This window comes from Callospermophilus lateralis, chromosome 4 (genome assembly GCF_048772815.1).
Source record: "Callospermophilus lateralis isolate mCalLat2 chromosome 4, mCalLat2.hap1, whole genome shotgun sequence".
Lineage (NCBI taxonomy): Eukaryota > Metazoa > Chordata > Mammalia > Rodentia > Sciuridae > Callospermophilus > Callospermophilus lateralis.
The window spans coordinates 6406319-6428935 of NC_135308.1; the positions used below are offsets into that span (position 1 = coordinate 6406319).

Consider the following 22617-nt stretch of genomic DNA (forward strand, 5'->3'; position numbering starts at 1 on the left):
TTGAATGAAAGCTGTGGCTTTGGACCTTGAACTGTGTGATCTCAAACAAATTCCTTAACCTCTCCAGACTTCAGTTCTCTCATTCATAAAATAAAGACAAAAAGAACAAGTACCTAGCTCCATGGGTTGTTCTGCAGATTATGTGCAAGAACTATGGTAAGCAGCAAGCACCGGGTTGGGGTGAGCACTCAGTGCAGAGTGATCACCCAGTGAGGGCCGAGCAGGCCACTCAGGGTGAATGCCTGGTGCAGGGAGGGCAGGTGAGCACCCAGCACTGGTCAGTTCATGTTAACTATCTCAAGGGGAAGCAGCTGGCTATGATGTGGTTACCCCCTTCCACGGACAGCACTCAGTAATTTCAGACAGATGAGCATAAAGGAAGGCCAGAAACATCTGCTACTCTTTTCAATTTCACTCTCAGGAATCATCATCTCCCTTGTGCCAGAAGCAAAGGTATACCTCTGCTCCCCTGGGGCAGACGGGCACTCACCTCCCTCTCTGTGTAAGTGGATGCATCAGTCCAACCGAGCAAGCTCTGAGAGGCCACCTTCATAATGAGATGCTATTTATAGTAAAAGACCCTTCACTGGGCCTGGGGTGTGGCTCAACAATGGAGTGCTTGCCTAGCCCAAGACCCCAAGTTTGATCCCCAACACCGCAGGAAAAGACAAAAAAAAACACAAAAACAAAACAAACAAAAAAACTTTACTGCCAAATAAAGATGACACAGAAATAGCAAAGAGCTTTATTTTCCTGTAGCTGCCCAGCTTCATTTAGTTACCAACAACCTGAGGAATGTTTCTCTATGTCCTTTGGTTCCTGAATTGTTGATGCATCAGCAGTCGCAAACCTTCAACTTAAGGAGTAAACAAGTAGCTTTAGCTTCTCTTTAAAGGCCACTGGATCCCCGGAGGGCGGCTGTTGTGCTGCCAGGCCCTGAGATCCCCACTGGGTGGGAGACGCCAGCAGGAGCTGGACCAGCACTTTTCTCCTGCAGCTCCATCCTCGTCCCCAGGACCCTCCACAGACAACGGGGAAAGAAACTTCCGTTTTCCTATTTCTCAAAACCAAAAGCCTTAAGATCAACCAAACTTTCCAAAACAGGACACTTGCCAAGCCTTGCTGGGAACATAATCACGCCCCCCCCCCAGCTGTCAGTTTTAGGGCTCCACCGTCTTTCTGGGTGTTCCCCTCACCTGTGAAGACTGCCTTCCTCAGGAAGAATCAACAGAACTAGAAAAGAAAACCTACCCCTACGAAAGCTGTGCCTCAGACGCAATCCAGAGGCGCGAACATAAGCAGAACTGACACCTCACAGCCCAGGCTGTCCTCTGTGGCCACCCACGATCCCTGCCCACACCTTCCCTTCTGGACACACAGGCCCCAGGGTCCTCAAGGACAAGTACCAAGAAGAGCTTGAGCACCTCAGGGGTGTTGGAGCTGCTGTGGCTCCTCAGGGGGCACCCGGGGCTGGCACTGCGGGCACCACCAGGTGAGCCTCTGGAACCCGCCTGGGGGCCCAAGGGGCTCCTTGAGGACCTGGTGCCCAGCAGGACACTGCTCCTTCCGGTAGATCTGCGTGTGCTGTGGCTTGCCCTGGAACTTTCCCTGAAGCCAGCCCGTACTGAACTCCACCACGTGGTCCACAAGGGCCTCCCGGTGAGAAGCATTCAGGAGTGAGCCCAGAGACAGGGGATGGATCCTGGCTCTGTACAAGGCTTCATTCTTAATGATGTTCCCTGAAACAAAGCAGAGAATGAGGAGGGGCACGTGGACATGCCACAGTGAAACCACCCCAAAGGGAGCAGAGCTGGTGTGATGGTGGGGAGCAGGAGCTCTGTCACACAGGGACCTCCGGGGCAGGGCGGCAGGCTCCGTGTCCATGCCCTCTGCAAAATGCATTTGGCCACGTTCCCCCTGAAGGCTGTTGTGAAGCAAAATGAAGTAACACATGTGGGTCCCACGTCGCAGCCAAGAGGCTGCAAGAAGGGCCTGACACCTGACCGCCTGCACTGGGATCCCAGCTCCACCAGATCCTACCATATGGCCCTGGCAGGTTCCTTGGCCTCCAAGTTTCAGTTTCCTCATTTGTAAAACAGGAATGGCTTTGCTGGTTTTTGTGAGCAGTCAGTGAGACCTCACCTAAGAACGCTGAGCTCAGTGGCTGGTGGAAACATGAACTGTTCCGATGCCTGTTCCATGCAGAGTTTAGGAGGTCTTATTCAATTATTTGTCTATTCCTGACTCATTCTTTATGAAGCCAGCCTCAACCCCTTCTTCCAGAATCAATGCCTCTCTTCAAAATATCCCCAAAGTTTCTCTCTTTAACCCTACTGGGCCTTTATTATACCCCACCTCATCTCAGGGGAACTGGCCTGGTTTGCTGAGCCTTTTTAAATAATGGCTGTGGTAGGCTGAGAAGGCAAGTTTACCAGAGGGCAGGTGTGCAGTAGGTTTGGGGGAATGGATGAAGGAAGTGACTGCCCTTTCCTGTTAGTGAACAGAGGACTCCCAGCTGCCTGCAGACCCTGGCCCCCTGCCTCTCGGTGCCAGGATGGCACTAGGCAGTGGAGGATACCAGGGGCACAGGCATGGCCCCTGCCCTTCAGGAGGTCACACCCTAATGCACCGTCAGGAACCATAGGCTAAGAATCCAGTCAGGGTACAAATTCTGAAGCAGAAGTTAGAAAATGCTTATCTAACCACCTCTTGTTTTAGGGGCAAAAGGTAGTAACAGAGATTGAATCCAGGGGTGCTTAACCACTGAGCCACATCCCCAGCCCTCTTTTGTATTTTATTTTCAGACAGGGTCTCACTAAGCTGCTTAGGGACTTGCTAAATTGCTGAGGCTGAGTTTAATCCTCCAGCCTCAGCCTTCTGAGCCACTGGGATTACAGGCGAGCATCACATGCCCGGCTCTAATGACTAAATACTAATTTATGAAAGAAATATGATGCTAAATTACCAATCATCCATTTTACATCCTGAGATTCTGTGTAATTTTAAAGACCAGGGAAGCTAAAGAGATAAAGTCATCACTTCAAGACCAACAGAACTATCCTCAGGACTCGAGATTCCCAGATGAATGACTTTTCCATTGTACGACTCTGAGGGGCTCCCCCCTTACCCATCAGTCATACCTAACCCTGAGAAGTATCTCTGGTTCAACAGTGTATAGCACACAGGCTGAGCCTGGCCCAGAGCCTCCAAGGCTTGTCCTCGATGGAACTTTTCAGACAAGATGTCACAGGTAGGTTCGACCACAGGAGAAGGGCTCCAACACATCTGGCAATTATAAAATGCCAGGAAGCCACCACCACCAAAGTGTAGGACCAACCTGGAAGAAAGAACAAACCACATGCACATGAGCTTCCACTGTGTCAGGTCACACCACGCTGCCACTCTGACGAACCTGGGGAAAGCCAGGCCTTGAAGAGAAAATGGACGGCTCTGTCAGAGTCACAGACATCACAGAGCTAAATGGAGTCGTTAGAACAAAACATACTCGTGGGTTTATTTTTTTCTGAGTATCTTCTGTTCACAGAAGACAACCTGGAAAACAGAACAGCTCAAAGTTCAGGGGGTCTGACGACCTAGAACACAAAAAGGGGGCTCACCAGTAAGGAACACAGAGAAATGGCTGCAGTGAGGCTCTACCTCCAGCCCAGGCTAGATTTACCAAAAAGACCCAACTCCCCTGAGCTGTCAGGGACAGAGCACAAAGTTATAAATGCTGATAAGAAATGATGGCAACCTCAAGGACAGCTAATCAGAGCAGAACTGCCTCCACATCTGAAGGGGAAGATCCCTGAGCCCATGCCTTGGATGGAGTGAGTGTCCCTGGGGAGAGCTGGGACCAGGAGAACCCACTCTCAGTGCCCAGGAAATCACTCCAAGAAAAGATACATACCCAGCAAAAATCACACCAGCAATGGTCTCAATGGGGGAGATGGGGAGGGGGAGAAGGAGTGAGCCAATGGAATTCTGTAACAGGTGCCATGGGACATCAATGGATCATGATTATGACAGTGCACCTAAGAACATGGCGCCAGGATCAGGAAAGAGTTCTTGAAATAAAAGATATCCCTTTTAATGTTATTTAATGTATAGTTATAATATAATGATATTAATTAATTTAATAACCTGGAACTGAAAATCCAAATCAGCTTGACAAACTCTGAAACTGGGGTGAATATGATAGAATATTATTAACAAGTAGAAATACTCTAAAAGATTGAACTGAAAGGTGGGGAGAGTAAGCAAAAACAGTTTTAATTTTTATGTTAGTAAAATCTGGATGGTTAAAGCTGCAGTGGGGCACAACCATAATGCCAGCAACTCCGGAGGCAGAGGCAGGAGGATCCCTAGTTTGAAGCCAGCCTGGGGATCACGATGGGATCCTGTCTCAAAATAAAAGAATTAAACAGGACTGGGGCTGCAGCTCAGTGGTAGAGCGCCCCTGGGTTCAATCACCTGTACTGCAATTAATAAATAAGTAAAAACTTTAAAAAGACCCTAAACTCCAAAACATTTGGAAATTAATTAAGAAACAGTCTTCCATAAAGAAAGATTATATAAAGCAAGTATTATTTTCTTCAAAGACCAAAAAAAGAGTATAAAACTCAGGCAAGCCTAGTAGGGAAAAAAAAGGACAGAGCCAACTATAAAACACGAACAAGAAGAAGGAACTTGACAAGAGGGTAACAGAAGAGGACAACACGTGTTCACTCTGTGACCACCAGGGTGAGCTCCGGAGGGAGCCTATTTCAGGGAGAGCAGTCCAGGTCCCCCAGCTTGTGACTAATTCCAACATAGCACCTCGCCAGGTGTGGCCTGCAGGGAACCCAGCTGGGCCCTGAGGAAGCGTCCACTCAGCAGAAGCCTAAAAGCGGCTCCTCCCTCTGGCTGCTCCTGGGTATGTATAAAGCCTGAAACTGCAGCTGCTTTTTGCTGCTGGCCCAAGGAAACAACCCAGGAGTGGCAATGTGCAAAGCCAGGAGAGCCTCAGGAATAGGAGGCAGGACTCAGAACCCAGCCAGCTCCAGAGAGCCTCCCTGGGACCTCCTGAGCTACCTGAGCTGCCCAAAGCATCCTGTGGGCCACATGATACTGTAAACAAAGACAAAGTCTGGAACCTAAAAGCAAAATTTGAAAATAGAAGAGTCAGGAGGATCACAAGTCTGAGGCCAGCCTGGGCAATTTAACATGATCTTGGCTCAAAATACAATAAAAAGGTCTGGAGATGCAATAAGTGGAAGAATGCTTGTGAGCAGGCATGAGGCCTTGGGTTCAATTCCCAGCACCACCACCTAAAAAAACCAAAACAACAACCACAAAAACCCTTCAGGTGACTCTGGAGTAGACGGGACCTCTTTAGTCAGAGGGAAACTTAGGAGTGACCAAGAAAAACACTATTGACTACATAAACAGTAAAAATCCTAAATGCCAAAAAGCATCATAAACAGAGTCAAAGGACATCAGAGAGCCTCAAACAATAGAGGCAGCACATATCACACAGGCTACCAGACTGAACGTCCATGAGCTTCAACAATTTGATAAAAAGTACACAAAGGACCCAAAGCTAGTGAGAAGGCAGCCAAGCCAGCGCTTCTATACAGCCCCGAAAACTTGCAGCCACAGAACATTCCTTGTCCTCACCAGCAACTCCCCTCTGGCACGAGCCCCAAGGAAAAAACCCTAAACACGGAGCTGGCTGCACAAAGTCATTTTTATCAACATTCATAGATTAAAACCTGGGCAAACCTGTCCCTAAGTTCAGAGAGCAAGAGTTGAGGCATGAAATGCTCTTCAGAGACCATCTGCCCTCAAGTGCCACGTGTGTTGGAAACTCCCCTTCTCCAGGCCACCCCAGGGAGTCACGATCTCCCCCTCTGGTGCAGACCCAGCCTACTTCCCAACCTGGGTAAATACCACAGCCTCTTCTGTCTCCTGAACAGCAGGTGCTAGGGTTGGCCATCCACCTGGGCGTGACCCCCCACACCCAGCACCACACCCAGCACCACACCCTGCCACGGTGGGGACCACAGGAATACTGCAGACCCTGCCAAGAACCCCGACAGCCACACCGTTACCTGGGCACAGGATCCCTCCAGTCACCTCTCTTGTTGGCTTTCGTGGCTCTGGAGAACTCATTCACCCAGACACTGCCAAACAGACCGAAGCTGACCTGCAGCCACCGCGGGGCTCCTGTTGCAGGGCCATCTGCCCCCAGACCCTCGGAAACATCGGATCCACTGGGGTCAAGCTCCACGGACGGGCAGGATTCATCAGAGGTTTTGAGTTTGCTGGGCCCCAAGGCTGGCTCTGGGGTCACAGTCTCTTCCTTCCTTGCTCCTTTCTGTGGAGGCTCTGCCAGTGGGCTGCTACCAGGGGACCCCAATTCTGCATCTGGATCAAATCTAAGGAATAATTTTTTTCCATGAACCTAGGAAAAAATGAACATGGATCTAAGCTTTACAGACCCAAAAAGGAGCTAAGGGCTACACAGTTACCCAACTGCCCACTGACTCCTTTCCCTTGCTGTGAAGCCGCCCCAGATTGCGTATCTGGATCCTGCCTTTTGATCTTTTTCCTGTGGTGGTGTGACCAGTTGGCCCATGGCTTTCAAAGTGACTGGAAGCAACTGGAAGAATTAGATTAGTAAAAGACAGACCTATGCCAGACAGCACAGCCACCCTAGAATATCTGAGCAGAATGTTTCCAATGTTTCCAGGAATTGGCTAAGAAATGAGCACAAACCAGGTGCTGTGGCCACACCTGCAATCCCAGTGGCTCTGGGGGCCGAGGCAGGAGGATCAGCAAAAGGCAAGGCACTAAGAAACTCAGTGGGACCTTGTCTCTAAATAAAATACAAAAAAGGGCTGGGGATGTGTGTGGCTCAGTGGTTGAGTGCCCCTGAGCTCAATCTCTGGTACCAAAAAAAAAAAAAAAAAAGAAACACAAATTATCATTCTTCCATTCCACCCATACTACATGTCTTTATTCTAGAATTAATCAGTGTGTGCACAGCCATGGACTACGGCTGAAGACGACACGCTGTGAGATCCAGTACCTTTTTCCCACCTTCTGCCCAGCAAACCAGACTTGACAAAATAGCTACAAGTGAATTCACAATTAAAATAGATATATAATCAGTTGCCAGCTTCTTGTATGAAGTGTGTGCACACCCAGATTCCAGGATGAGTCTTTTCCACGCAGCCTGAAATCCAGGATGCCTTTCAGTGACCAAACCAACCCATCTGCCTTTAATGCTGGAAGTGCTTGTGTTACTTTTTGACCGTCAAAGGTACATCAAGATTATTATTTTGATACGACCTACAATCTGTCCATTAGTTAAAAACTACAATGGTAGCCTCTCAGCAGAATATATCACCTGTCTAATAAGAGTTTATCTGCAGAATAATTTATCTGGAAATCCAAGCACAGATTATTTTCTGCCACATATTAGGGCATAACTGGGCATGCACATGCACACACTGATCAAGGAATTAAGTGGACATATTAGAATTTATTCCAGAAAATACTTTCTCAGTGTAAATTTGCCAGTATTGAAATAATTCTGATTAAAATATTTGTCAATCAAGTGTCATACACACCTATAACCCCAGCAGCTCAGGAGGCTGAGGCAGGGGGAAGATAAGTTCAAGGCCAGCCTCGGCAACTTAGCCCAGTCTCAAAAAAGAAAAAGAAAAAGAAAAAAAGCACAAAAAAACAAAAGTGCACAATTTTTAAAAATGATAAATAATAAAAATAATAAAAAGGCTGAAGATGTACCTTGGTGGTAAAGTGCCAGTGTTAATCCTTAGTACAATAATAAATAAAGTATTTGTTAAACCTTCCTCAAGGTCAAAACACTTACAGTCAAAAAGGGCTGGTCAGGATGTCCTTGTACCCTCTCCAACCATGCCAATTTCTGCTATGCTTCTTTTAAGTGCCAGGACACTTGCGGTCACTTCAATTCACTAATCATTGACTGAACTTGCAGTGTGCCTGGCGGTGGGAGACTCCAGTCCTTTCCTCTAAGGGGTTCATATTTAAAAAGGGAGATGACTTTTTCACAGCTGTGAAAGTAGAAGCAACCAGGTGTCCACCAAGAGACAGATGGGTAACACAACACGGGATGTCCATAACAGAACAGTATTGCATTAAAAATGAAGAAAATTCTGGGGCTGGGGTTGTAGCTGGGTTCCATCCTCAGCACCACTAAAAATAAATAAATAAAATAAAGCTAATAAAAGAGTTTATCTAAAATTTTTTAAGTAAATAAATATTTTTTAAAATGAAAGAAATTCTGACACGCTACCACATGCAGGAAGGTTGAGGACATTGCGCAAATTGAAACAGTCACACAAGGACAAATGCTCCCTGACTTCAGTTCTATGAGGCATCCAAAGCAGTTTAATTCCTAGGGGCAGAAGGTAGAATGGGGGTTTCCAGGGGCTGGAGAAGAAATGGGGAGTCAGTGCTTAGTGGGTTCTGAGTTTCAGCTAGGAAAGATTTAAAAAGATCTAGAGATCTACCCAACAATACCATGAACATAATTAACTGAATACTGAACCATACACTTATAAAAGGTTGGTTAAGACGGTAAATTTTGTTGTTGTTGTTGTTTTTTATATATATACAATAAAAAGAAAAAGTAAGACACACACCAGAAACTAGGAGAACATGGAAAGAAGTGTTGGTGAGCACAAGAAGGTCCACTCTGTGAGTTACCCAGAGGCCCAGCAATTCCAGACCCATGGGAACTGAAACCACACACCCACACGAACATTTGCACATCAGTGTCCACAGCAGGTTACTCCAATTATCCATCAGCTGATGAATGGACATCATCAATCACAAAATGTGGCATACCCATGTAGTGGAAGCTATTCAGCAACAAAAAGGATTAAAGTACTGATACCTGCTATAACATACATGAATCTGACATCATATTAAGAAGCCAGTCATCAAAGAAACACATACTACATGATTCCACATATATAAAATGTCCCAAAGAGGCAAGTCTACAGAAAGAGAGTAGATTAGTGGTTGCTGAATGCTGGAGTAAAATGGGGTGACTGCTAATGGGCACAGAGTTTTTTTAGGTGTAACATAAATATTCTGGGGCTGAGGGTAGAGCTCAGTGGTAGAGAGCATGCCTCAAATGCGAGAAGCCCTGGGTTTAACCCCCAGCACTGCCCAAAACAAAAGATTAAAAGATTCTAAAACGAATGATGGAAAACTCAGTAAATATAGTAAAAACTACTGAATTATGAAGTTTAACTGGGCAGACTGTGTGTTTTGCAAATTATATCTCAATAAAGCTGTTATAAATTTTTTTAATGTTTTTTTAGTTGTCAATGAACCTTTATTTATTTATATGTGGTGCTGAGAATCAAACCCAGTGCCTCACCTGCTAGGCAAGCGCTCTACCACTGAGCTATAACCACAGCCCAAAGCTGTTACAAATTTTTAATTGGCAGGTTGGTTAAGATTCTAAGTATGGGGCTGTAGCCCAGTGGTAGAGTGCTTGCACTGCATGCATGGGACACTGGGTTCAATCCTCTGTACCACATAAAAATAAACAAATAACATAAAGGCATGCTGTCCACCTACAACTACAAAAAAAAAATTAAAAAATTAAAAAGTCCAAGTAAGCTAGTGGCAGAGCACCCGCCTAGCACAAACAAGACCCTGAGTTGGATTCCCCAGCACCACAAAAGAAAAAAAGTCAGAGTATGTAGTAACATTTGATTCCTAAACCCACCTCCAACCCACGGAAATGAGTGGAATACGGACATCAACAGCCGCACAAGGACTGCCAAGCTCTGAATGTCCCATCACAGGAGCTGCATGAGTCACCTTCTGAGTCTGCTATGAGCAGTCGAGACAATTCCTACCCAGAAAGCAGAGAGCTGAAGAGGAAGGTGTCAGACAAACGGCTTGCGGAGGATGAGAACCCATCTTGTTCACTCCCCGACCCTCTTCCTGTCTATAATTCCTTCTCAGACTGAAATGCCCATTTCCCCCTGAGTCCATCTAAATCCTCCAGTCTTCAAAGTTCATCCTCCAGGTGACAGGATGCCCCCTACGTGAGGTCCTCACTGGGCTCTTAACCTTGAGCTCCACTCCTCCCCATTAAGCACCCACTGTCAGTTTCCCTCTGGAGATACAAGTCTTTCCTTCCTCATCTGGTTCTGCATTCCTCAGGGGCAGGGACAGAACAACAGACAGGTAGGAAAGGGTGCTCCTGAGAGGCCCATTAAGCAGCTCCTCAAGCCACCTCCTTGGGCCTTTCTTGGGTTCCCACAATTCTGCCTCAGCTTGCTGCGAAACCAGCTCTGGGTCCACCTTCAAGCACTCTTGCTGCACATCCTTCTGTCTGCACTGCCACTTGATAATCTTCTCTGAGTCCCAGCTCTGTGACAAGCACTGTGATAAACGCGGGGGTCCAGAAACAAGGGACCACACCCTGCAGCTACAAACCTCCCATGACAGTCTGTACAAAGAGACCACAGCCTGGAGTTTGGAAGACCTGGCTCCACAATGTGGATAATTCTCTGAAACATGTAACTCATGGGTGAAGATGGAAGGATAAAGTCCACCTGCCGTAGCAGCAAGCCAGTGCCTCGTCCCCACGACTGAATACGACTGAATCAAACACTCTAAAGCTAAGAGACTTGCTTAAGAGCTCCCAGCTACACAGTCTACTGAGTTTACTCTGTGGCCTGCAAACATTTACCCTGTGCCTCCTAGGTGCTGGGTGTCCAGTAAGCACTCAGGACACAAGGTTTATCCATCTCCCTCACACCACCAGCAGCACAAATTCAGGAATAGGTTCAACAGGAGGAAGTTCAGGTGTCCTCCCAGAGAGGAGTCTCACCCAGTGTCAAGCTTCTCCAAGGACAGATGGCTAAGTAGAATTCAGAAACAGACTACAAATCACCATGGTAAACTGAGGGGGCAGTTAAGAGAAAAGGGAAGACCTGCTCATGCAGGGGAGCAGCATGTCAAAACCCTGGGCAAGAATGACCCGAGCTGGGGCAGTTCAGGATGATCAAAGACAGACTGGGGTGGGTACGAAGGCGAGAGAGGCATGCAGGGGTCAGATCACAGAGCCAGTGAGCCGCCTGAAGGAATTCTGACTCCTGCTCAGGAAAAAGATGGACGGTTTGAACCCAGACCTGCAGCAATCCTCTTTTCTTTCATCCCCACTGGCACAAGGTTCAAACTTGGTTCCCAGCCCAAAGCTGAACATCAGACACAGCTGGAATAGTCAGAATGTCTCCGGACTCTGAATGGGGGTCACCAGCTCATGCCTTTGTGATCTTCAGAGCCCACAGTCCACGTAATGCCCACTTCTGGCTGGGAAACGTCAGACTGAAAGACCAGGACCCATGTGGAGTCCTGCAGTGGTTGTCCAGAGCCAATGGGAGGGATAGCATGGGACCTCTAAGGGCAGATTCCAGGGGAGGCACAGGATGGGCTAAGGGAGACTGACTTGCAGAGGATGCAAACTCACCTGGGTGTCCTGGAGCCACAGAGACTGAAGGGTGGCAGGATATAGCTTCTTACTGCTGCCCCCTGTCTTGACCACCTGCTGGTCCACAAAGGGAGAGATCAAATGGTGAAATTTCCTCACAGATGGTCCTTCTGGCATCTCTGCAGGCAGAAACAGGCAGAAGAGACCTTAGCGCATTCTCTCTAGCACTCCTCATTCTCCCAGCTCTAAGCAGCCAGTTCCTGCCACAAACTTCAACCATTCTATGTGGTCAAAGAGAGCAGCAGGGGCAGGGACCCATCAGAGGAAGACAAGCCACAGAAGGGTGTGGGTCCACTTCTCAGGAATGAGTTCCCAACTCCTCTTGCCTTTTCTTCATTCAGCACACACTTATAAAGCACCAACAGCGTGCTAGCCATCACATCACGGGTGCCACCCACTTCCGTGGCCACCTGGGGAACGACTCTCATTGCCTTCTGCCTGGAGTGTGCACTCCTAACTCATCTCCTGTCTCTGTCCTCCTCCCCCTCCCCACTTCCCAAAGCAATCACTCCAACCCTCTGCTGCTGAGGGATCCCCCCACTTTTAGGGGACAATGGGACCTGGTCCTCCTGTGACCAGCCCTCAGGTAGGGGAGATGTGCATGAGATCTGCTGGGTCCTGGGGGAGACGAGAGGGGGGGGGGAGACAATGCAGAGAGCGCCCAGAACGGACAAGTGCAGACACTGGCCAAGCCAGTTGAGAGAAGGGAGGGGCAGTGCCCAGCTTAACTACAACAATTATCCCTGACCACCACGAAGCAGCATTGATCCCCTGTAGTGTTTTGCAGGCCATTTGTGACCTTGAGCCAATCATCCAAGTTCACTGATAGCCCCCTGTGTGAGGCAGTCTGAGTGTTCTGCACATCCCATCCTCACCCAGGGCACCACTAATCCACCTGTTTCCTCAGCACAAGTTATGTGCTGTAAGTCATGGTGAAAACTACGCAGGTATCTGGCAGGTGGCAGCTGTTACTTCGGTGATTCTAACAAAAAATTTAAAATATTTTTTTTTAAATTGAATATGCCTCTTACATTCCAGGAATTCTCATAACTTCCTCAGCAGCACATTCCATAACATGCATCTTAAAATCCTTGACACTTTATATTCTCTGAAAGTGATAATGTTCCCCCTACTCAGACCCTCAAGGGAACACTGCTGGGCTGGAAGGCCGCTTGTCAGACAACCGACCTTCACCAGTTCTGAGCCGGATGCCTCCCACCCAGAAAGCTTCCCGAAAAGCCACCCTTTGCAAGGCACCCACATCTTGAATCTCTCGGCTCATGGACAGGTTGAAGTATTTTGATGGAGGAGGAGAAGTGGCCGCAAGATGAGAACCGAGGTCCCCTTCCCGCAGGATAGTTACAGCCAGGTCGCCAGGCTGGGTGACAGGCGAGGAAGGGGAATAAAAGGTCTTCGCTGCTGTTTCCAAGGCAAACTGCTCCCCAAGGAGAGTCTAAGATGACTCCCTTTCCAACTCTTTACGGGGTTCGGGGGAGAAGGGCGCGCAGAGACTGGAATGAGGGTCCCTGGAATTCCCGGGACAGAGGCGCCGTGGTCAACACGCAAAAAGGAAATGAATTCGGCCAGGGTGTGGGTGCCTTTAAGAGACGCTTCTCAATTTTTCTGTATCTGCGTTTTCACAGTCACGCACCTACGAGGCGCAGGAGCCAGACTCGGGCCCAGAGGCCCGGGCACCAGCCGGGCAGGAATCCGGGGGCGGCGCGGCCCCGTCCTTCTACTCCACCTTTCGGGCAGGCGGCGGTCCAGGGCCGGACTCACCGGTCGCGGTAGGCGGCCCCTCGGCCTGCCCCAGCTCCGCGGCGCACACGCCCGCCCCCTGGGTCTCCGCGGACGTGAGCCGGGAGGACCCGCGCCCCGGAACTGGGAGGTCCGCTCCGGGGGCGGGGCTCTGCCATGGGGGCGGGGCTCTGCCATGGGGGCGAGGCAACCCCCGCCCCGGGATGGGCGTGGCGCTCTGCCCGCGAGCGCGGGCTCCGCCCCTGGGGTGGGCGTGCTGCTCGATCCTGGGGGCGAGGGGCGGGCAATTCCCCCGGGAGGTGGGCGTGCAGTTCGGTCCTGGGGGGCGGGCCGCGCCCCCGGAGTGTGCGTGCAGCTGGGCCCCTGTGGTGGGGGCGGAGTCTGCCCCTGAGTGGAGTGTGTGCGCTTGGAGTTCTATCTCGGGGGACAGGACCTCTTCCCTGGATTGGGGGCGCCGGAAGCAGGGCCAGTGGCAGATGGTCAGGAATAAGGGGCAAAAAGCGAGGTGGAAAAAAGACAGATTCTGGAATTGAGAAAGCAAAACACTCTTAGCACATTTATTGTCTCATAAGGACAGTTACAGAGAAAAGTCTTGAGCTCCGAATAGGACAGCCTTTGAGTGGTTCAGGCCTTGACTCAGGCTAATGCGGTAATAATGGGGGAAAGGAAACAGATTGTCAAGAAATTCCTATGAAGTTTTTATTTGTGTTTTTTCAGTGCTGGAATTCAACTCACTGCCTCAGGCCTGCTAGGTAAATGCACTCACACTGAGATATGCTCCCAGACCCTTTTTAAAGGATGGGCTATTTTACTTTATATGATTTTAATATTATTTTTACTATAAGCAAATTTTGCTTTAAAATATTAGTATAAAGGAGGCTGGGGATATAACTCAGTTGGTAGAGTGCTTGCCTTGCATTCACAAGGCCCTGGTTTCAGTCCCCAGGACCAAAACAAAACAAAACAGTGTAAAGCTGGGTGATAGTCCCAGCTACTGGAAGACTGAGCAGAAAATTATTACTTGAGCCCAGGATTTGGAGGCCATTCTGAGTAATATAGATATCAGTTTCCCTATAAAAAAGTGTATTGATTTTTTTTATTTGAAAGAATAATACAGGTGTGCATCACCTTGTCCAGTTTATACGTCTAAGCTTTAATGAGCATATGAATCACCTGGAAACCTGTTTAAACACATATTCTGGCTCAGTCCATAGCAGGGCTCAAGATTTTGTCTTTTCAACAAGTTCCTAGGGACTGATGCTGCTGGTCCAAGGACCACACTTCATGCTTGACATGCCAGGGCCTAAAGAACAGTACTTAGAAGCTGAAATAATGACTGAATGTGACATTAGTTAGGGAACACACATAGCCAGTAAAGTGCTTAGAAACAAGCTATGTAAAGCTCCTCAGCTTGTACGGTTCCATTATTTAAAAGAATCAGGGTGGGTGTTAAAACCCAGATTCTGGAGTCCATCGGACATGGGTGAATCTTGATTCAACATTTGAAAGCCTTATGACCTTCAAATGACTTAAAACTCATGGGTGATATCATCTTCGTGTTTGTGAGGGTATGCAATGTTTTCTGTGGCTATGTAAAGCTATTAGCAGTGTCTTGTATGCAATAGTGCTCAATAGGCGTAGATGGTTTCAGCAGAATTTTTTCAGTTTAATGTCTTAAAAACTCAAATGATATTGAAGGTGGAAAGGGAGAGGAGAGTGTGGGCGCCCCCACATGGTAAATGTACAAACTGCAAGCACCATGCAGGTGCCAGTCTCCAGGCCTTCCTAGTGAGGGCAGATAGGGAGTAAAGATGCTTTTCCCCCACCAGTTCTGTGGCTTTGGGAAAGTTCCCTTCGTGGTGGTACAAGAAGTTTGGACCCTCAGATGATCTCTGAAGCTCCCACAGTCTGTAAATAAGGCAGCATCCCGGCCCTGGGCTTCCTTTTCCTTAGCAGGATTCAGTTTTCATTCTGTTTTGTTTCAGCTATTGAAAGTCCTAGTAGCTTGTCTCCTGTAACCCCACTGAACTCGCACAGAGTCCATACCTCTACTTCCTAGAAGGAAGGTATTGAACAGTCCTCCAGCCCTGTCATTGGAGAACTGTGCCAACAGGTAGATTTTAGGCTGCAAGACAATCCTGGAGCCAAGAGCAGCTTCAGGGGCTTTGATGACTGCCCTGGGAAGGTTTGATTGCTCGGCTCCATAACTAAACATCAAGATTTATTCTGGGCCCAGCTTGTCTAGGGCACCATAGACAAACTTGCAGTGTTCGGGGTGACAGACATAACCTTGCAGCCCTGGAGGACACCAGAGCCTCAGAGCAGGGGTTCTTTTTTTTTTTTTTTTTTTTTTTCTCCTTTTTTAGTTTTGGGTGGACACAATATCTTTATTTGTTTTATGTGCTGCTGAGGATCGAACCCAGTGCCTCACACATGCTAGGCAAGTGCTCTACCACTGAGCCACAACCCCAGCCCCTCAGAGCAGGGGTTCTTAACTAGGGGAGTACGGAGAAGCTTCCAGAATTCACACACATGACCCTAAAATGCTGAGTGGTGTGCAAAATCGCAAGCTAGGTTTACCTTTTGGGGGAATGTGAACATAGTTTTTTGCACATTTACAGAGAAGTCTGTGACCCCCCCCCCCACCACCACATTAAAGACAAAAGAAAGCACTGCCCCACGTTGCAGAAATGACTGACCCTGAATATTTTGTCCTGGGAATCCTGCAGCAGGCCTCCTACTATTCCAGGTTGCAACCTGCCACCCTCCCAAACCTGTCGGCTCAGCTGGGGAGTGAGGGAGAATGCCAAGGGCCTTGGGTGGTTTTCAGAAATCACTGAACTAAGCCTCAGGGTGCTTCCTCTTCAGCGTGGCAGCCGCAGACCCCAAAATGTCCCCCCGGCTTCCTTTGAGGGGATTCCTTTTCAGGGCCTATGGGTTTTTCTTCATCAGCTTCTCACTGAGTCAAATTTCTCTTATTTGCAGGGCATTTAGAACAAGGATGGTGACAAACATGGGCCAAATGATAGAATTCTGTTGGGGCCCCCAACTGAATGTGGCTAAGTGACACGCAGCCTGCTCTCTCGGGTCGTTGATGGAAGGTTCTGACTAGCAACAACTGGGACGCTCAGAGTGCAGTTTCCAGGCGACCTCTCTGAGGGACAAGGCTCACTGGTTATATAATTTCTGAAATATCAAGCTGGGCGCAGTGGCACGCACCTGTATCCCAGTGGCTCGGGAGGCAGAGGCAGGAACATCACAAGTTCAAAGCCAGCTTCAGCAACGGTGTGGCACCAAGCAACTCCGTGAGACCCTGTCTCTAAATAAAATACGAAATAGAGATGTGGCTCAGTGATCAAGTGAGTCCAACCCCCTAGTCCTCAAAAATAAAAAAATAATAATTTCTAAAATTTCTGTTAGCATCATAAAATCTAACAGGAAAGGTTGTACTTTTCACCTGCATTGCACCAATATCTAGACTCTAGAAGGAGCACATTCAAATCTCAGGTTCTGAGGTTTCCTCTGTGCCAAGGACCCACAGGGAGAAGCAAGTCTTAGGCATGGACACTACGTCTAATCCAGTGTGACTCTGGAGAATATTTGTCATCTTCTGACCATATCCATAGCATGGCAGGTACCAAAAGGAAATGTGATATGTGCCCCTTTGTGCCATAGCAGATTTGGCAAGGACAAGTTTATGTCATTTACTGTCACAGATGGATTAGGCTCCAAGACGCCTTACAGAATTCCAGGGCAAAACATTTATAGACAAGGAGGCTGAGGTGCCCAAAGCCACACAGCTGGCCTGTGGTCACACATGGACTAGAAAGCAGCTTTCAGATTTCCCAGTTTGGGGCCCTCACCAGTGCTTCCCTTGCCCTGCTCCTGAGGAGGCCATAGCACACAGACGGGTATGGACACAGAAACTGTCCTCCATGTAGTGCCACAAGGACCTGGAGATTCACTCATTAGGAACCCACAAGCCATTTTAAATAGTCAAAAAGCCCCGAAGTAACCATCCATTTAGTATCTATCGCAAGACCATCCACTAACGCCTTGCCTTTGGCGAGAACTGAGCTCAGCGACTGGCCCTCTGGTACCCGTTAGCAGAGATGAACAGTTACAGTTTTTGTTCTTTTGAAAATTGAGGTGTGGGCTGGGGATATAGCTCAGTTGGTAGAGTGCTTGCCTAGCACGCACAAGGCCCTGGGTTCAATCCCCAGCACCACAAAAAAAAAAAAAAAAAAAAAATTTGAGGTGCAATTCACGCATAGTGGTTTCTGATGGGTGAGAAATGAGGCAAACCCAAATGATTACATAGCTAGAACTGTTCAAGACATGGGGACCATGGTGGTGGTGTGCCCAGCAAGGGGAGCTCTGTGATGAGACTGGAGACCACTGTAAGGAAATCTCCAAGGCAAGGTACACAGATTGCATTTGAGGATGTCATAAAGATGGGGACGAGGGGCTGACCTCCTGAAAGTGTTTCCTGCCATCCCACGGCAGCCACATCTGTGAATTCTTTCACTAATACAGTACTCCTTGATTGGAAGTCATGGTAGACGGCACAACCTACTGCTGTGCTCCACAGAGTCCTGGTCCCCAGCCCATGTGGACTGTCTCTGTCTTTCCTCACCCATCTGTCTTCCATCCCAGACAGACAGATTCAGATAATCAAGAACCCTAGAAATGACAGGTGTTTTCCAATTTTTTTTTTTTTAATTGAGTTCCAAAGCCAAAGGACAGAGGAGAGAAGCTCAATCTCAAAATGTTTACATCTCTAATTATGGTTCATTTCACTTGAGCAAATTCATCTTCTAGACCAGGCAGCAGAGGAAACTAGTAACACAGCCTGCAAGCATGGCCCCCAGTGCAGAGCTGGCCCAGTTAACTCCTGATGCTCAGAGATTCACTGACCAGGAGGCACTGACTTCCCAGTTGACCTGAGCTGACTGGAACTTCTGTTGTGGATTCTTAGGAATCCAGTGGTTTGTAGGTGAGGGCCTCATCTACCACCTGCCTCCTGCACCCACCTGAAGACCTCCTCACCTGGGTCTCTTCACCAGCCCAGGGTGCCCACAGGCGTTTCATGATCCCTCCACGTTCTTGTTGACAGAGGGCACAGCTGTGCTGTCACTGCTCTGGAAAACTAAACCCTCAGTCCTGGGGGTGCCAGCCAAGGGATGAGGTAGCAAGGCGCAGGCCAGGGGAACTGGACTCAGAATATTAGGCTTCTAATGTCCTCTTGGCTTTGCACTTGGTTCCCTCTCATTTTCAAATCAATAGCCTCTTTGCAAATGCCCCTGCCACGGCCATCAGAGAAACACAGAAGTCACACGGGAGCCAGAGATAACAGGGTGGCCTTGGGCCCCTGGAGGCTAAGGGAGAGAAGCCTTAGTAACTGGATGAGAGCGACACCTGGAGGGGCAGGCGGACCAGAGGGACAGGTGCCTGAAGAGAGCACTTCCCAAGCTGCACCTGGACGCTCTTGAAGCTGGTCCTTGTTATAGGACAAGACACATTTGCATGATTGTGGAATGATGGCATTTCAGGGGCAATCTGAAGAGTCATTCCCAATGTCACAATATGATTCAAAAACAAAACAAAAAAAACCTCAGAACATCCATGGTCACTCCAATGGTTGTATTTCACAAACTTAGTGCACAAGTCAGTGCTATAGTTGACACTTTGAATGACCCCTTAAAGGTGTGGGTGTTAAAAAGTCTTGGTCCCATGGTGGTGCCACTGGGGGACAGTGGGACCTTCAGGAGGGGAGCCCTAGGAAGGTCCTTAGGTCATGGGGGCCTTTGGCCTCTTCCTGTCCCCTTGGTGTCCTGGAGATGAAATGAGCTGTTTGCTCCTCCACGTGCTCCTGCCATTGCCAACCAGAGGTCCGAAGCCATGGGTCTACCCGGTCTTAGACTGGAACTCCAAAACTGTGAGCCAAAAGAAACCTTTACTCTTGATGTTAAAGATCTCAGGCATTTTGTCCTAGTGACGGAAAGCTGACACAGTCAGCACGTCAAGTCTGGGGGTCTGGGGTGGGGGTTCATCCTAATAGATCCCTGCTGTTTGGTGCACAATTATAGCTAACGAGCTATGGCTTATCCCTCTTAAGGGCATCCAAATGTCAGGATTAATGCTCTATAACTGGAAAATGACTTACCCTGGGCTTAAAAAGATTCTATCACAGCCAGAGTATGACCAAGGGTGACATGAGGGGTTTCTTCCATAGATACGCATTCACGGGCTGCTTTATCGCCCCACTAGAAAGCCTTTCATCCTAATGATGCTATTTTTACAATCCCCACTCTCCTTTCCCCCCAGCCATGTCCCAACTCTCTGGAGGTGGCTTCTTTTATACTGTCCCCATTGGTGGCAGTTCCCCTACCCTAGGATGTATTTGGTTTGGGGAAGCAGGCAGTCTGGGGAGCCAAGAGACTGTGGTATCTTATTTGGGTTGGTACCACTTATAACTGGATGAGGAACGAGGTTATCTTCTGCTATCCCATGGAATTTTGATTTGAAAGTCATTGCTGAAGGGAAGTGGCCCCATTGTTTAAGAAAAGATCTAATCATAAAAATCATATGCTTTCTGCCACCAAGGTAGCTTTTGGCTTTGAATCTAGCTTATTTTAATTTTTTCCCCTACATCCCCAGTTCTTTTATTATTTTGAAATTGGGTCTCCTTAAGTTGCTGAGGCTGGCCTCCAACTTGTCATCCTCCTGCTTCAGCCTGGGATTACAAGTATGTGCCACTACACCCGGCTTCAATCTACCCAGTTACTTATACTCAGGTTATCTGGTACTCATCCTTGGGGTAGAAGCTCACTGGATAGGCCTGATGATTGCACAGCAAGTTTAAGAGCTTATGGTGTCACATAGAAGAATGGTTGTTGCTAGGCACAGTGGTGCATGCCTGTAATCCCAGTGGCTTGGGAGGCTGAGGCAGGAGGATTGCAAGAATTTCAAAACCAGCCTCAGCAACTTAGTGAGGCCCTAAGCAACTTGATGAGACCTTGTCTCTAAATATTAAAAAAGAGCTGAGGGAAGTGGCTCAGTGGTTAAGCACCCTGGGTTTCAATCCCTGATACAAAAAGAAAAATAAAGAACTGTTATAAGTGGATTTCTGGTTGTCATTGTTGTTTTGTTTTTGTTTCTTACTTGCTGGAAAATATTTAGGATGCTATGAAAAGTTAAATGATTCCAACTGCCCAGGAGGTTTGGCAAAAGCCAGGTGAGATGTAGGACCATTCTGAAGGCAACCATCTGCGTGGCCATCCCATCCCTAGGGGGCTGAATCGAGTGGCCTGGGAACCTTTCTCCCCTCCCCACATACTAGTAAGATGAAAAAACAATCCCTCTGCCAAAGGAGGAGAGCCACCTGGACAGAGCCAGCAATGCTTCAGTCTCCTCTCAGCGTGCGTCGTCTGCCCTCTTGGGGCCTGTCTGGACCATACTCCTGAGGAAGAGCAGCAGACGGCAGGACTCTCAGGGCTCCCCTCTAAGACACAGCTCAGTCCGGGAGGATGGTGCTAGGGAGAGCACCTACTCTCCCAGGGTCTGGGTGGAGCTCTAACAGCGCCCCTATGACCAGGGTGACAACTGTAGTCTCCCAAGAAGGTGAAGACAGAGGAGCTTGGGCTAGCAGTTGGTCCAGCCCTGCCCTAGGACACTGCAGCCAGACTGCCTGTTAGTACCAGGGCTGGGACAGCACCCTTCGCCCCTGCGGCCACCCAGAGGTGGGACTGCCAACCCAGATGAAGGACACTGGGTGGAAGCAGCTGGGAGTGGATCACCTGAGGCCTTTGTGCTCCCCTGAAAAAGAAAACAGCAGGGCCCTCCCCTCCCGTAAAGAGCCCTGAGCGGGAGAGGGCAAGAGGGATACAGATAAATTTATTAGTTAAATACTGATTTTACAGCCATTCCACCTTAAGACAATGTTATCAGGTTGGTGGGTCGGGAGGGAATGGAGGGGCAGCCTTCAGGGAGGAAAAGTGTTAAATGATGATTAAAACAGAATCTTGGTTCAAAGGTACTCTGCTACAGCCAGGAGGGCTGGGGTGGGGCTGGGAGTCTGGGGTGGGCGGAGTGAGGCCACAGTCAGCGGCGGGCAGCTCGGCGGGCGGCTCTGCGGATAACGAGGACAGGGAGGAAGTCTTTGGGAGCCCAGCGTGGAGGAAGGAGGCCAATCCAGAACAGCTGGGAGCTGCATGTCCCCTCAAGGCCCACCCTCAGAGTCTTCTTATAGCCCTTGTCTTTCTTTCGGCCAGTTTTGTTGTTTGCTTTGTGTTGATCTTGCAAACTCTCTAGCTTCTCATCTCCCAGATAGAAGGTTCCTGCCAGGGAAAGAACGCAGGTCCAGGTGTTGGTGACTTGGCCAGGCCACCATCCACAGGCTCAGAGAACAAGCAAGCTGGAGTCCCGAGCAGGACGTGCCCCCCCAGGTGCACTCCCCGGAGGGCGTCGAGGATGAGTGTTCGCCAGTTAGTTTGGCAGCAGGACCTCTGTCCCTTCTCAGTACCCCTCTGCGTGGATGCGGTGAACAGAGGATGCTGGGGTCTGCCCTTCGGCTACACTACTGAGCTCTCGCTTTGACAAAGAGGAGGCATGATTGGGCTGAAGACAGAGCCGGATTGCTCAGGACAGCAGAAGGGATTTCTATGTCACAGGCCCTGGTGGGAGAAGGGAAGGAGCAGAGCCCTCAGCAGGGAATGGACTGGGGACGGCAGCACTGCCCAACAGCTATCTGATGACGCCACGCGGTGCAGGGGTGCAGGTCTCTCTTCCATTTCCCGGGATGCGTTCAGTCACCTCTGCACAGCACCCAGTGCTCCTGGACTCAGATCAGCCGTGGGGATACAGGGATGTGCAGTGCCTCAAGGGGAGTGTTGGGCAAGGGCTGAGGCTGCCCGAAGGGGCCTGTCACATTCAATACACATCAAGCAGATGCCCTGTTCAGGCTGCAGCGGGGGTCCCAGAGCCCTGCCCCATCAGCTGCCCGTAGAACCCCAGTGCTGGGAACACAATGGTAAAGCCACCACCTTGGGCCACAGCAGTGGGAAGCAGGGGAGATGGACATCTTGTCTCTTTCAGGGGTGGGGCCAGGTGGGACAGGGAATGAGAAAGAAGTCGCCAACTCCATGGAGGAGACTTATTGTGCTTGCCGTGAAGGGTGGGCTGGTCTGTGTCAGAGTGCAGAGTGTGGGCTCTTTCCAGACCCCACCTTGAAAAGGCATCTGAGAATATCCAACTCCCACTTCTCAGAACCAATTGTCGACTTCAAGTTTCTTCCCAGTTGCTCTGGAGTC

The 22617-nt window shown here is 49.0% G+C and overlaps 1 protein-coding gene and 1 long non-coding RNA gene across 4 annotated transcripts; one reads left to right on the top strand and one right to left on the bottom strand.

Annotated features, from left to right (window-relative positions):
• Positions 1 to 684: 684 nt before the first annotated feature.
• On the bottom strand, positions 685 to 13439 carry Neil2 (nei like DNA glycosylase 2). Of its 3 annotated transcripts, XM_076853510.2 has the most exons (6): positions 13200 to 13439; positions 11528 to 11667; positions 6093 to 6445; positions 3141 to 3337; positions 1425 to 1739; positions 685 to 856 (listed from the first exon to the last, which is right to left on the bottom strand). In XM_076853510.2, exons 2-5 carry the CDS (start codon positions 11663 to 11665, stop codon positions 1426 to 1428), a joined length of 1002 nt encoding a protein of 333 aa, XP_076709625.2. In that variant the 5' UTR covers positions 11666 to 11667; positions 13200 to 13439; the 3' UTR covers positions 685 to 856; position 1425. The 3 variants fall into 3 exon arrangements, with proteins under 3 accessions (XP_076709625.2, XP_076709623.2, XP_076709624.2); XM_076853508.2 differs by having other exon boundaries at positions 685 to 1739; XM_076853509.2 differs by having other exon boundaries at positions 685 to 1739; positions 12810 to 13439.
• LOC143397476 (uncharacterized) lies at positions 12817 to 16645 on the top strand. The gene is made up of 2 exons (XR_013091163.2): positions 12817 to 13335; positions 16292 to 16645. It is a non-coding gene; the product is annotated as an uncharacterized LOC143397476 (long non-coding RNA).
• The last annotated feature ends 5972 nt before the right edge of the window (positions 16646 to 22617 follow it).